This window comes from Mobula hypostoma, chromosome 30 (assembly GCF_963921235.1).
Source record: "Mobula hypostoma chromosome 30, sMobHyp1.1, whole genome shotgun sequence".
Lineage (NCBI taxonomy): Eukaryota > Metazoa > Chordata > Chondrichthyes > Myliobatiformes > Myliobatidae > Mobula > Mobula hypostoma.
In genome coordinates this window covers 13,735,929-13,749,592 of record NC_086126.1, presented here as the reverse complement: position 1 = coordinate 13,749,592, position 13,664 = coordinate 13,735,929, and the positions used below count along the sequence as shown (strand labels likewise).

General features: G+C 50.4%; 1 protein-coding gene across 1 annotated transcript in view; it reads left to right on the top strand.

Moving 5' to 3' along the window:
• The first annotated feature begins 221 nt into the window (after window positions 1-221).
• adssl (adenylosuccinate synthase, like) overlaps window positions 222-13,664 on the top strand; it is a 38,316-nt gene continuing 24,873 nt past the window's right edge. Inside the window, exons 1-6 of the mRNA XM_063036174.1 lie at window positions 222-461; window positions 3,502-3,604; window positions 8,560-8,628; window positions 10,046-10,096; window positions 11,215-11,281; window positions 11,407-11,514. Of these exons, the coding sequence (XP_062892244.1) occupies window positions 246-461; window positions 3,502-3,604; window positions 8,560-8,628; window positions 10,046-10,096; window positions 11,215-11,281; window positions 11,407-11,514 (614 nt within the window). The 5' untranslated portion in view covers window positions 222-245. The remainder of the gene's footprint in view (window positions 462-3,501; window positions 3,605-8,559; window positions 8,629-10,045; window positions 10,097-11,214; window positions 11,282-11,406; window positions 11,515-13,664) is intronic.

Below are 13,664 nucleotides of genomic sequence, written 5' to 3'. Positions count from 1 at the left end.
AACGGGATGACGTCAAATGATTGACACCGGGGTTAAACAGAGAGTGAAGGACGCAGTTTGTGAAACAAAATGTAATACGATAGTTTAAGCAGGTCACGGCAGGGTCTGGTTCTGAAGCGAATATCAGATACTAATTTTTAAGTCTGTTTTTAAGCGGGACGTCCGGGGTTGCTAGGGTACGCGGGTTTTCCGTTTCCGGTGGGGGGGGGAGGGGCGGGCGCTCGGCAGTCAGCGTGGAGACGGTGATGGCGCTGGTGCAGAATGGTTCGGGGCCGTGCAGCCAGGCCAGTGACAGTCCGCCCAGCCCCAAGCGCTTGCGGCCGGGAGAGCCCGCCGCGGCCGGCGGCGTGGGGCCTGGCAACCGGGTGACAGTGGTTCTCGGCGCCCAGTGGGGGGACGAGGGCAAGGGCAAGGTGGTGGACGTGCTGGCGCAGGACGCCGAGCTGGTGTGCCGCTGCCAGGTGAGCGGTGGGCGGGGCGCGGGTAGCATATATTATCATAATCGGGGCGCGTCACGGCCATAGTTCCCGCGTGACGTCAGACACCCCCTCGCTCGCTCCGGCCCGGTGAGTGGATGTTTTCTTCTTAATTTGCATAATTAGGATAATTTATGCTATTTTCTCCCGTTCGTTGCGTATTTTATACGGAGCCATTCCCCAGTGACCCGGATCAAATTCGCGCGCGCGTGTGGTCTACATGTATATGGTTATGTGTATGTAAATATATATATATGTATAAATATATGTACTGCATGTGTATATATGGATTGAATTGACTTTATTTATTACATCCTTCACGTGCATGGGATCTTTACGTTACATTTCCATCTAAATGTGCAATCAGAGTAATTTATAATGAATAGAACAGTCAATGTAATATAGAAATACACTCTAATCAGCGTGAGTTCATCAGTCTGACGGCCTGGTGGAAGAAGCTGTCCCGGAGCCTGTCGGTCCTGGCTTTTATGCTGCGGTACCGTTTCCCGGATGGTAGCAGCTGGAACAGTTTGTGGTTGGGGTGACTCGGGTCCCCAATGATCCTGAATCGTGGGAAGTTCACACCTACAGATGTGCTGGGCTGTCCGCACCACTCTCTACAGAGTCCTGCGATTGAGGGGGGTACAGTTCCCGTACCAGGCAGTGATGCAGCCAGTCAGGATGCTCTCAATTGTGCCCCTGGAGAAAGTATTTAGGATTTGGGGGCCCATACCAAACTTCTTCAACTGTCTGAGGTGAAAGAGGTGCTGTTGTGCCTTTTTCACCACTCAACCGGTGTGTACAGACCACGTGAAATCCTTGGTGATGTAGATACCAAGGAACTTGAAGCTGTTTACTCTCTCAACCCAGATCCGTTGATGTCAATAGGGGTTAGCCCATCTCCATTCCTCCTGTAATCCACAATCAACTCCTTTGTTTATGCAACATTGAGGGAGAGGTTGTTTTCTTGAGACCACTGTGTCAGGGAGATGACTTCTTCCCTGTAGGCCACCTCGTTATTGTTTGAGCTAAGGCCAAGCAATATAGCGTCATTGGCAAATTTAGTTATCAGGTTGGAGCTGTGGGTCACGATACAGTCATAGGTATACAGGGAGTACACCACACACACACACACACACACACACACAGTCTGCAGATGTTGGAAATCCAAGTTCACATATAAAACTCTGGAGGAACTCAGCAGGTCAGACAGCATCTGTGGAAATGAACAAACAGTCAACATTTCGGGCCGAGGCTCCTCCTCAGGACTGAGGAGGAAGGTGAAAGAAGCCAGAGTAAAAAGGTTGGGGCGGGAGTGGGGAGAAGGAGGCGAGCTGGAGGGTGTTAGATGAAGCCAGGTGAGTGGGAAAGGTCAGGGGCTGGAGAGGAAGTAAAATCTGATCGGAGAGGAGGGTGGGCCATAGGCGAAAGGGAAGGAGGAGGAGACCGGCGGGGGGGGAGGGAATGGCAGGCAGGTGAGAAGAAGTAAAAGGTCAAAGTGGTGAACTTGTGGGGTGTGGGGGAGAGAATTTGTTCACCGGAAGGAGAAATCGATACTCATAGTTAGAGGGTTGCTCCACTTTGAAGGTGGCTTCATCTTGCCACAGGAGGGGGCCATGGATTGACAGTTCAGAATGGGAATTAAAGTGCTGGGCCACCGCGAAGATCCCAATTAAAATATTTGTGTCTAATCATCTTTAATAATGTTTGTACATATCAGTATTTAAATGCATATGTATGTGTGTTTCGTACTTACTTAATTTTGTTTCTGTTGTGAACATTGCTCGTCTGATGTTGCTGCAAGTAAAGATTTTAATTGCGTCCGTGCAGATATTTATGGTGCAGATGGCAATAAACTTGATTTATAATGTTTTGTGTGTGTGTGTGTGTGTGTGTTCTTGTTTTTGTTTTTGTCTCCGGTTGCTCTGGTTTCCTGCCACGTCCCTATGAGCTGTGGGTCGGGGAGATGCCCCAGTGCGTGTGTGCGATGTAGAATCTGATGGAGTTGGTGGGAATGTGGGGAGGCTAAACTTTTGTTGGAGTAAATCCGTACAGACGGCACGGGCCAGAGGGCTTTTCTCGCGCTGTATGTCTCTGGTACGAGCCAGTGCCCTGGACAATCTGAAGACAGCAATTCACCCGCTGTTAACAGATAGCTTGTAAAAGTCAGCAGGAGTGTTTCTTCTCTCACGGACTCTTTCCCCTCAGCCCCCGCACCCCCCGATCCTTTCCAGTCCTAGTGAGGGCCCTCGGCCCGAAATGTCGACTGTTTATTCCTCTCCATAGACGCTGACTGACCTGCTAAGTCCCTCCAGCGTTCTGCGAGCGCTGCTGTTTGTTCAGGAGTAACCCCAGCAGCTGTCTGTGGCTCCCGTAGTCCGTGCGGTACACAAAACGGTCTGCATTGGGAGCAAAAGTCTCTGTCGGGGACGGCCCAGTCAGCCCTGTCCATCTGTTGTAAGTGCACATCTCTTGGTTCTTTTTTTTAAAAATTTAGCCCAGCAACCCACCTATTTAACCCGAGCCTAATGACAGGATCAGTTAACCTACGAACCAGTTTGTCTTGAGACTGCGGGGGGGAAACCAGGGCTGCGACATTGGGCTGTAATAGTCTCTGGCTGTCTGCTGCGCTACCTTCTTGTACCACAATGTTTTAGGAACAACTTCATCGGATTTCTGAATGGACAGAGAACTCACGAATGCCCCTCACCACCTCTAGTCTCCTTTTGCACTGCTTGCTGTTTATACTTTCCCAGTAATAATTTACAACATATTTTGCATATTGCGCTCTATTTTTGCCGCAAAACAGCAAACCTCACGACACACGTCAGGGATAATAATCCTGACTCTGACGTTGGCTTACAGGATCACGACGTGAACTCATTGTTCGGGAAGGTGGGACTGGGAGTCTTTTCTCGGGTCGGGGACAGCGTAAATTGGGCATGTGGGGAGTGCCTTCGTGCTTAACAATCCCCTTGTTTGTGCTTTTTCTCCCCCGCCCCACCGGCGTCCTGCCAAATCTCAGGGTGGAAATAACGCCGGGCACACGGTCGTGGTAGATTCGGTAGAGTACGACTTCCACCTCCTGCCCAGCGGCGTCATCAACAAGAATGCCACATCTTTCATTGGTGAGTGTGCAGAGGGGAATGAGCAGACGGGGGTAGCTAGGTCCTGTTAAACTGCTCCTGACAGGAACAAAATCATTGATAAAAGATAAGCCTCTCGGGTGCCAGGGTCCGGGATGTCTCTGACCGGGTGCACAACATCCTGGTACGAGAGGGAAAGCAGCCAGAAGTTGTGATACACGTTGGCACCAACGACATAGGCAGGAAGAGGGATGAGGCCCTGAAGAGTGAGTTTCGGGAATTAGGCAGAAGGCTGAAGAACAGGACCTCAAGGGTGACGTTCTCAGGATTGCTGCCAGTGCTACGTGACAGTGATGGTAAGAATTGGAGGAGATGGCAGTTGAATGCGTGGCTGAGGAGTTGGTGCAGGGAGCAGGGTTTTAGATTTTTGGACAATTGGGATCACTTCTGGGGAAACAACAGGAATTCTGCAGATGCTGGAAATTCAAGCAACACACATCAAAGTTGCTGGTGAACGCAGCAGGCCAAGCAGCATCTATAGGAAGAGGTGCAGTCGACGTTTCAGGCCCAGACCCTTCGTCAGGACTAACTGAAGGAAGAGTGAGTAAGGGATTTGAAAGCTGGAGGGGGAGGGGGAGATGCAAAATGATAGGAGAAGACAGGAGGGGGAGGGATAGAGCCGAGAGCTGGACAGGTGATAGGCAAAAGGGGATACGAGAGGATCATGGGACAGGGGGTCCGGGAAGAAAGACGGGGGGGGGGTGACCCAGAGAATGGGCAAGAGGTATATTCAGAGGGACAGAGGGAGAAAAAGGAGAGTGAGAGAAAGAATGTGTGCATAAAAATGAGTAACAGATGGGGTACGAGGGGGAGGTGGGGCCTAGCGGAAGTTAGAGAAGTCAATGTTCATGCCATCAGGTTGGAGGCTACCCAGACGGAATATAAGGTGTTGTTCCTCCAACCTGAGTGTGGCTTCATCTTTACAGAAGAGGAGGCCGTGGATAGACATGTCAGAATGGGAATGGGATGTGGAATTAAAATGTGTGGCCACTGGGAGATCCTGCTTTCTCTGGCGGACAGAGCGTAGATGTTCAGCAAACCGGTCTCCCAGTCTGCGTCGGGTCTCACCAATATATAAAAGGCCACATCGGGAGCACCGGATGCAGTATATCACCCCAGTCGACTCACAGGTGAAGTGATGCCTCACCTGGAAGGACTGTTTGGGGCCCTGAATGGTGGTAAGGGAGGAAGTGTAAGGGCATGTGTAGCACTTGTTCCGCTTACACGGATAAGTGCCAGGAGGGAGATCAGTGGGGAGGGATGGGGGGGACGAATGGACAAGGGAGTTGTGTAGGGAGCGATCCCTGCGGAATGCAGAGAGAGGCGGGGAGGGAAAGATGTGCTTAGTGGTGGGATCCCGTTGGAGGTGGCGGAAGTTACGGAGAATAATATGTTGGACCCGGAGGCTGGTGGGGTGGTAGGTGAGGACCAGGGGAACCATGTGAGACGTGGCAGTCTTGGGGGAACGCCCCTCTCCCGCAGAGGCACATCTGCCAGAAGTGCATACGGCTGGGTGATCTGGAAGGCCGTGTAAGGAATCTGGAGCAGCAGCTGGATGACCTTGACTCAGAAGGGAGAATGAGGCAGTCATAGATGAGAGCTACAGGGAGGTAGTGACACCTAGGCTGTCGGAAGCGGGTCGTTGGGTGACAGTCAGAAGGGGGAAAGCGAAGGTGAGCAGACAGGTAGTGCAGAGCACCCCTGTAGCCATTCCCCTGAATAATATGTTTACCATCCTGGATACTGTCGGCGGGGACGACCGACCGGGTGTGAGCCACGGTTGCAGGGCCTACGGCACTGAGTCTGACCCCGTGGTGCAGAAGGGTGGGACGGAGAAGAGGAGAGCTGTCGTTATTGGAGACTCTATAGTCAGGGGAGCAGACAGGAGATTTTGTGGACGTGAGAAAGACACCTGCATGGTTTGTTGCCTCCCGGGTGCCAGGGTCCGGGATGTCTCTGACCGGGTGCACGACATCCTGGTAAGAGAGGGAAAGCAACCAGAAGTCGTGATACATGTTGGTACCAACGACATAGGCAGGAAGAGGGATGAGATCCTGAAGTGTGAGTTTCAGGAATTAGGCAGAAGGCTGAAGAACAGGACCTCAAGGGTGACGTTCTCAGGATTGCTGCCAGTGCTACGTGACAGAGATGGTAAGAATTGGAGGAGATGGCAGTTGAATGCGTGGCTGAGGAGTTGATGTAGGGTGCAGGGTTATAGATTTTTAGATCATTGGGATCTGTTCTGGGGAAGGTGGGACCTATACAGATTGGATATCCTTGCAGGTAGGTTTGCTAGCATGGTTCGGGAGGGTTTAAACTAATTTGCGAGGGGGATGGGACCCAGAGCAATAGAGCAGTGAAAGAAGTGCATGGAGTAAAGCCAGATCTAACATACAGAGAGGCTTTGAGGAAAGAGAAGCAGAATAAACGGTGTAAAGGCAGTAAGGTAGAAGGGCTGAAATGTGTATACCTCAATGCAAGAAGCATCAGGAACAAAGGTGATGAACTGAGAGCCTGGATACATACATGGAATTATGATGTAGTGGCCATTACAGAGACTTGGCTGGCACCAGGGCAGGAATGGATTCTCAATATTCCTGGATTTCAGTGCTTTAAAAGGGATAGAGAGGGCGGAAAAAGGGGAGGAGGGGTGGCATTACTGGTCAGGGATACTATTACAGCTACAGAAAGGGTGTGTAATGTAGCAGGATCCTCTTTTGAGTCAATATGGGTGGAAGTCAGGAACAGGAAGGGAGCAGTTACTCTATTGAGGGTATTCTGTAGGCCCCCTGGTAGCAGCAGAAATACAGAGGAGCAGATTGGGAGGCAGATTTTGGAAAGGTGCAAAAATAACAGGGTTGTTATCATGGGTGACTAACTTCCCTAATATTGATTGGCACCTGAGTAGTTCCAAGGGTTTAGATGGGGCAGAGTTTGTTAAGTGTGTCCAGGATGGATTCCTGTCACAGTATGTGGACAGGCCGACCAGGGGGAATGCCATACTAGATCTAGTACTAGGTAATGAACCGGGTCAGGTCACAGATCTCTCAGTGGGTGAGCATCTGGGGGACAGTGACCACCACTCCCTGGCCTTTAGCATTATTATGGAAAAGGATAGAATCAGACAGGACAGGAAAATTTTTAATTGGGGAAGGGCAAACTATGAGGCTATAAGGCTAGAACTTGTGGGTGTGAATTGGGATGATGTTTTTGCAGGGAAATGGACATGTGGTCAATGTTTAGAGATCTCTTGCAGGATGTTAGGGATAAATTTGTCAGTGCAATCAAAGACCCCACTCGCCCACCCCGGGCGTCCTCTCTCCTCTCCCTTCTGCCACCGGGCAGGAGATACAAAGTCCTGAATCCAGGCTCCTGCCTGCACGTTCCTGATTGTGCAGGCTTCCTCCCGCAGCGCAAACACTTACAGGCCAGGAGGTTAATTGGGTGTTGTAGAATTCCCCGTCGTTTGTGCGTGAGGGGCAGAATTGGGGAGGGGAGTTGGGGGAGTATGAGGGGAAAACAACATCCATGATGAAGGACCCTCACGGTCACGGCCGTGCTCTTTCCTCGCCGTCAGGAAGGAGGTACATCAGATTCAGGAACAGTTAGAACCATCAGGCTCTTGAACCTGCCTGGCTAACTTCAGTCACCTCAACTCTGAACTGATTCCACAACCTACCGACTCACTTTGAAGGACTCTTTACATCTCATGTTTGTCTCCCCCCCTCCCCCCCCATTGATTGTGTGTAGCTTTTTCTTAATACTTGTTTTTCCCCTCTAATGTGAATGCCCGCAAGAAAATGAATCTCCGCATGGTGTATGGTGATATACATACGTACTTTGATAATAAATTTACTCTACACTTCGAATAAAATTGGGTTGCTGTAGATGGGAGGTTGGTGGTCAGTACGGACTCGATGGGCCGAAGGGCCTGTTTCTGTGCTGTATGATTCAGACTGAGCATGCTCCCCACGGTGCCACAGCTCCCAGAACATTCACTGAGTCCACTACCACTCAAACACCAAAATATTCTTTCCATAGGTCGATTCCGGATGAAGTTTGCGTTCCTGTTAGTCTTGTATTTTATAATGTTGTTTAGATACAGTGCGAAACTGCCCCTTCTGGCCCTTCGAGCTACGCCACCCAGTTTAACCCTGGCCTAGTCACAGGGCAGTTTATAATGACTAATTGACCTACTATTAGATGGGAGGGAACTGGAGCTCCCAGAAGAAACTCAAAACGGTCGCGGGAGGACCACACAGACGGCGCTGATCTCCGACGCCCCGAGCTGTAATAGCGTTTAGCTGACCGTGGCGCCCAATATGCTGAAGGGTTGGTGGTGGGGGTAGTAGGTGTGAGTGCGTGGCTGTCGGGAAAGTGAATACCAGAAGGTGAACAGTCCGCCACCGCTTGCTGTTGTGGCTGGCGGACCGGGCAGTCACCAGCCTCAGTTACTGCCCCCAAGAGCGGAATTGTTCGCCAGCTGGTGGCGTCGTGGCGTCCACGCAGGGGTCCCGGGTTCAAATCCAGCCGGTTCCCTGCACGCTTTCCATCCGTGCTGGGTTGAGCGTCGAGCTAGCAACACGGCACCAAAAGACGTGGAAAGGAACAACAGAAGCAAAAATGGTTTAAAAAAGTAAGAGTATTTGTTATATTTTGTAACCTGGAAACATTAAACTAATTCAAAGGGAAGACACGGGAGGTCGAAACGCAGGGCTAACTTCGAGTTTACCTTCCAGGCGTGCACGTGTCGCATGGTCAAGTGATGATGTACACACTTCACGTATTTATGGAATTAGCCCATAATGAATATTTGAAACAAAAGAATGCTTAATCAACATAGTAATGTTTTAGTAATCTTTTAAATATTGAATAACAACATTATTGTGAGCTTTGTGTTGTGGAGTGTTGCTTTACTAATCCTGGTGTATTTTCAGGCAACGGGGTGGTTATACACCTTCCTGGACTGTTCGAGGAAGCTGAGAAGAACCTTCATAAGGGAAAAGGTATGCTTCCCTCTGCGTGTTGAGACATGAGATCAAGATTTTGAGGGTATAGATAGGACAAACGCAAGCAGGCATTTTCCACTGAGCAACACACTCACAAACTGCTGGAGGAATTCAAAAAGCCAGGCAGCGTCTCCGGAGGGGAATAAATAGTTGTCTTTCCAGGCTGAGACCCTTCATCGGGACCACGACGGTTCCCTTCCACAGGTGCTGCCTGACCTGCTGAGCTCCTCCACTTCCTGCATCTGCGGAACCCCTTGTGTTTATACTCACCGAGGCTTTTGTCCTCCAGGAACACAAAACATCAAAGAACATTTGTATTGCTGATTTAAAAATAAGCCAGGGAATTAAACTATGCGTAGTTCCTCGATCTATTGTGTGGTTTGGTTCCGTGCCAGACAGCGCAGCTTCTAAATGCTCCAGTGGAGAGTCTGTCTTTTATCCCACCCTCCGCCCCGCCAGGTGCCGTGCTTCTGAGGGGAACAAATAGAAAGATAAAGTACAACCAAACAAGTGCCAGTGGGTTTCTCCTCTCTGTGTTCGAATCCAAATCTGAGTCCGAGGCTGGGGACATAAGAAGTCAAACTGTCTTATGGTTAGAGCAAGGGAGTCCATGGACCCCTCGGTTAATGCAGGGGTTCACGGCATTATAAAAGTTGGGACCCATTGGGTTAGAGGACTGTGTGTACGTATGTGCATGGAGGGAGGAATGGGGCTTGTTTTGTTGTGTTCTGTGTTGTTCATTGTTCAAATGTATACAGTATAGAGCCTGAATTTCTTACTCTTCATAGACAGCCACGAAACGAGGAACCCCATAGAATGAAGAATAGAAACATCAGAACCCCGAAGTCCCCCTTCCCCCTCACGCACAAGCAGCAGGAGTGTCGACTCCCACTCAATCCCCTCCCCTCCCAACTCCACAGAGACCCCGATCTAGAATCCACCCAGAACTACAGTTCATGACCCGGCACTTCGGTATCTAAGGCAGGCTCTCTCTCTCCAGCGAGGGAGAGAGAAGTCGCTCCCGCAGCGAGAGCAGAGAGCAGCATCTCGCGCCGACATTACTACCTTCTGCGTCGCTTCTCCAAGCGCCCCCCCGCCCCCAAACTCGGGGACCGATGGGCTCCCACTCTCCATCAGAAGAGAGCGAGAACTCACTCGAGTGTGGAGGCCGCCCTCCGACCGCAGCGCCCGTGTGGCGTTTGGTCAGCGGCGGTAGCACGTGCACAAGCTACGTTTGCGCCAGAACGTGCAGGCTCTCCCCCAGCACACCCTCGGGTGTGTTGGTTGTTAACGTAAACGATGCATTTCACTGTATTTTAAGATGTATATGTTGTAGGTAATCTTGAGTCAACTCAGAGGGATCGGCTGCAGTCCTAACAAACTTGTTTGTTGTCTTGCTACCCCCACCCCACAGGTCTGGAAGGCTGGGAATCGAGGACGGTGATCTCGGACAGAGCACACATCGGTGAGTTGGAGTAACTATACTTGAGGGTTGTGTGGTTGGGTAGGAGTATCCTTTTCCTCTTTATAGGAGTGGTCTTTGATCTATCTCATCGATGTAAAGATGTGTTTGGTTTTGTTCCTGCAGACTCTTCCACAGGAAAGCTGTTGTGTAAATGATTGTTGGCCGCTGGTTACTGAGTGCTAGTGGTGTCTGTGAATTGCACTGACCCCCTTCCTTTCCCTGACCCTAGCCCAGGATGAGTTTGTAGCTGCTCCCAACCCATGGATCCTGCGGCTGGACTGGGCGTAGGACACCCGGGAAGATGGAGGCAGTTCGCAGTAAAGGGAGAGACTGTTCTTCCCTTGAGGGTATTCTTAGTTAGAGCTGGGCTGCACTGTTCCTGTTGCCATCTTCCATTGGAGCAGGATTAGGCCATTCACCCATCGAGTCTGCTCTGCCGTTCCATCGAAGCTGACCCATTACTCCTCTCAACCCTGTTCCCCACTTCCTAATCAGCCTCCACTTTAAATATATTAAAGGCGAAAAATTTATTTGTCACGTGTACATTGAAAATTACAGTAAAATGCATCGTTTTTGTCAAGGACCAACGCAGTCCAAGGATCTGCTAGTGTAGTCTGCAAGTGTCTTAACTAATTAGATGGGCATTCCTTGCAACACCAACACCACAGTTCGGCAAAAAGCACACATCTGAGCAAAGATTCTCTAATACTATTCAGATATTGTATCATTTCGTAATGCATGCATTACTAAATGACAATAAAAGAGGACTGCGTGTCTTCATAATCATAATCATCGAGTCTGCTCCACCATTCCATCATGGCTGACTTATTATCCTTCTCAACCCCATTCTTCTGTCTTCTCCCCGGAACCTTTGACACCCTCACAAATCCGGAACCTATCAACCTCCCTTTGCCTTAAGTACACCCAATGACTTGACCTCCACAGCCGTCTGTGGCAATGAATTCCTCAGGTTCATCACCCCTCCAGCGAAAGAAATTCCTCCCCATAATAAAGGGAACGAGAGCCCGGCCCGAGTGAGGGGGTGGAGTGAACAAGAGCTGGGCCCAGCAATGACTCTCAGTAACAAGCTCCTGTGGGCACTCTCCTCTCGTTTGCAGTGTTTGACTTCCACCAGGCAGTGGACGGGGCACAGGAGCAGCAGCGGCAGGAGCAGGCTGGCAAAAAGTGAGTTCGCGCCCGCCCGAGCACCTCGGCGCCTTTCTAAACTGGGGACGTGGGCGTCTCCGCTCAGCCGCACTGGCCCAGGCCGTCTCTAACGCTTCTCCCCCCCCTTTCCTTCCCGCCGCCAGCCTGGGAACCACGAAGAAAGGGATCGGCCCGGTGTACGCGTCGAAAGCCTCCCGTACCGGCCTGCGCATCTGCGACCTGCTCGCAGACTTTGACGAGTTCACCAAGCGGTGAGTGGGTGGGCGAGCGACGAGTCGGTAACCAGGCTAGCAACCGAGTGTGCGGCTTGCTGTCATCAGGGGAAAACGCGGCTGGTTTATTAAACCCGCCCGCTCTTTTACAGCCGGTTATTCCTGTCAGGGAATTTGCCCACCACCCTCACTTCTGCAGTTGTGTCACAACTCAGATCGAACTTATTCTTGGGATTTGTATTAAAACATAGAACAGGCCCTTCACCCCACAATGCTGTACCGACCTTTTAACCTACCCTTTAAGATCAATCTGACTCTTCCTTCCCACGTACCTCTCCATTCTTCTATCATCCTTGTGCTTATCTAAGAGTCTCTGAAACCCGGCCCCCCCCCACCCCCCCAATTTATCTGCCTCTACCACCACCCCTGGTGGCAGGGTGTTCCACGCACCCACCAAACTCGGCGTATACATATATTAAAAAAAAACTTACCTCTGACATCTCCCACCCCCTTTACGTTCCTCCAGTTTACCTTAAAATTATGTCCCCCGGTATAAGCTGGCTAACATTTTCGTCCTAGGAAAAAGTCTCTGGCTGTCCACTTGATCTATGCCTCTTATTATCTTGTACACCTCTATCCAGTCGCTTCTCCTTCACTCCAAAGAAAAAAAGCCTTGTCTCACTCGACCTATCTTCATAGGTCACTTCAGAGAATTTTGCATAGGTACAAGGATGGGAAGGGTATGGAGGGATTTGTTCCTGGTGCAAGTCAATGGGAGAAGGCACTGACTAGATGGGCCGAATGGCCTGGTTCTATGACCATGACATGCTCTCTAACCCAGGCAACCTCCTGGTAAAATCTCCTCTGCACCTCCTCTAAAGCTTCCACACCCTTCCTATTATGAGGTGACCAGGACTGAACACAATACTCCTAGTGTGGTGTAACCATAGAACACTACAGCACAGAGAACAGGCCATTCAGCCCCTCTAGTCTGTGCCGAAACTTTATTCCACTAGTCCCATCGATCTGCACCCAGTCCATAACCCTCCAGACCAGAGTTTTAAGGAGCTGCAACATTACCTCTTGGCTCTAATACCCTGACTAATGAAGGCAACGCACCACATGTCTTCTTAACCACCTTACCAACTTGTGTGGCAACTTTGAGGGATCTATGGACGTGTATCCCACCATCCCTCTGTTCCTCCATGTTGCTAAAAATCATGCCATTTCAGCTTCCAAAGTCAATCACTTCATACTTTTCCAGAGTGAACTCCATCTACCACTTCTTAGCCCCAGCTCTGCATCCTATCAATCTTCCATTGTAACCTGCAATAACCTTCTACATTTTCCACAAGTCCACCAGCCTTCGTTTCACCTGCATCCTTACTAGCCCATATTGAATGTGGGTATGCATGAAAACAGCAGGTGTAGGCCACTCTGCCCCTCAACGTGATCCTGGCTGGTCTTCTCCTGCCCTCAGCTCTCAATCCCCTGATCTTTCATCCTCCTCTTCGAATCCATGCGAAGTAGCGCCTCCACACTTCAAATTTAAATGATCGCCGACCATTCCTTTCCCCTGCTCCAATCCTGTAAGTCCCTCTCCTCATTCAGTTTCCTCTCACTTGGTGCAAACAGTTCAACGTCTCTCAAGCCATCTCTGTTCTAAAGGAATGTCCTTCAATCCTGAGACTCTGCAGCTTGGTCCTAGACCCCCCCACCATAGGAATCATCCTCTCCACATCCACTCTATCTAGGCTTTCACTATTTGTAGATTTCAATGAGATTCCCCCCCCCACTCACATTTCTAAGCCCCTAAGGATCCTATATGTGTCCGTAAGACCACACCCTATTTTCCGTACTCACTTACTAACTGCCTGTTTCGCCGCTGGGCAGCAATGAAGGTCCTCCGTCACTGGCGGTGTTCAGGGCTTCCTTCATCGTGGCAGTAGCTTCCTCTCAGTTTTCACTCCTGTCACGCAAGTCCCGGGTGGAGACTCAGGAATACCGTCGCACTCAGATGTAGAAGGATTCTTCATTGCTGTTTCCGTAACAGTTTTGTTTGACCTGTCAGGGTTGTCAGCTCTGAGCTGAACGCCTGAACTTGGACCACTTGGCCTCTACCCTTTGACCTGTTCGGCATGGGTGACCCTACCAAGAACCAAAGCACAAAGCCCCGACTCTGGCCAACA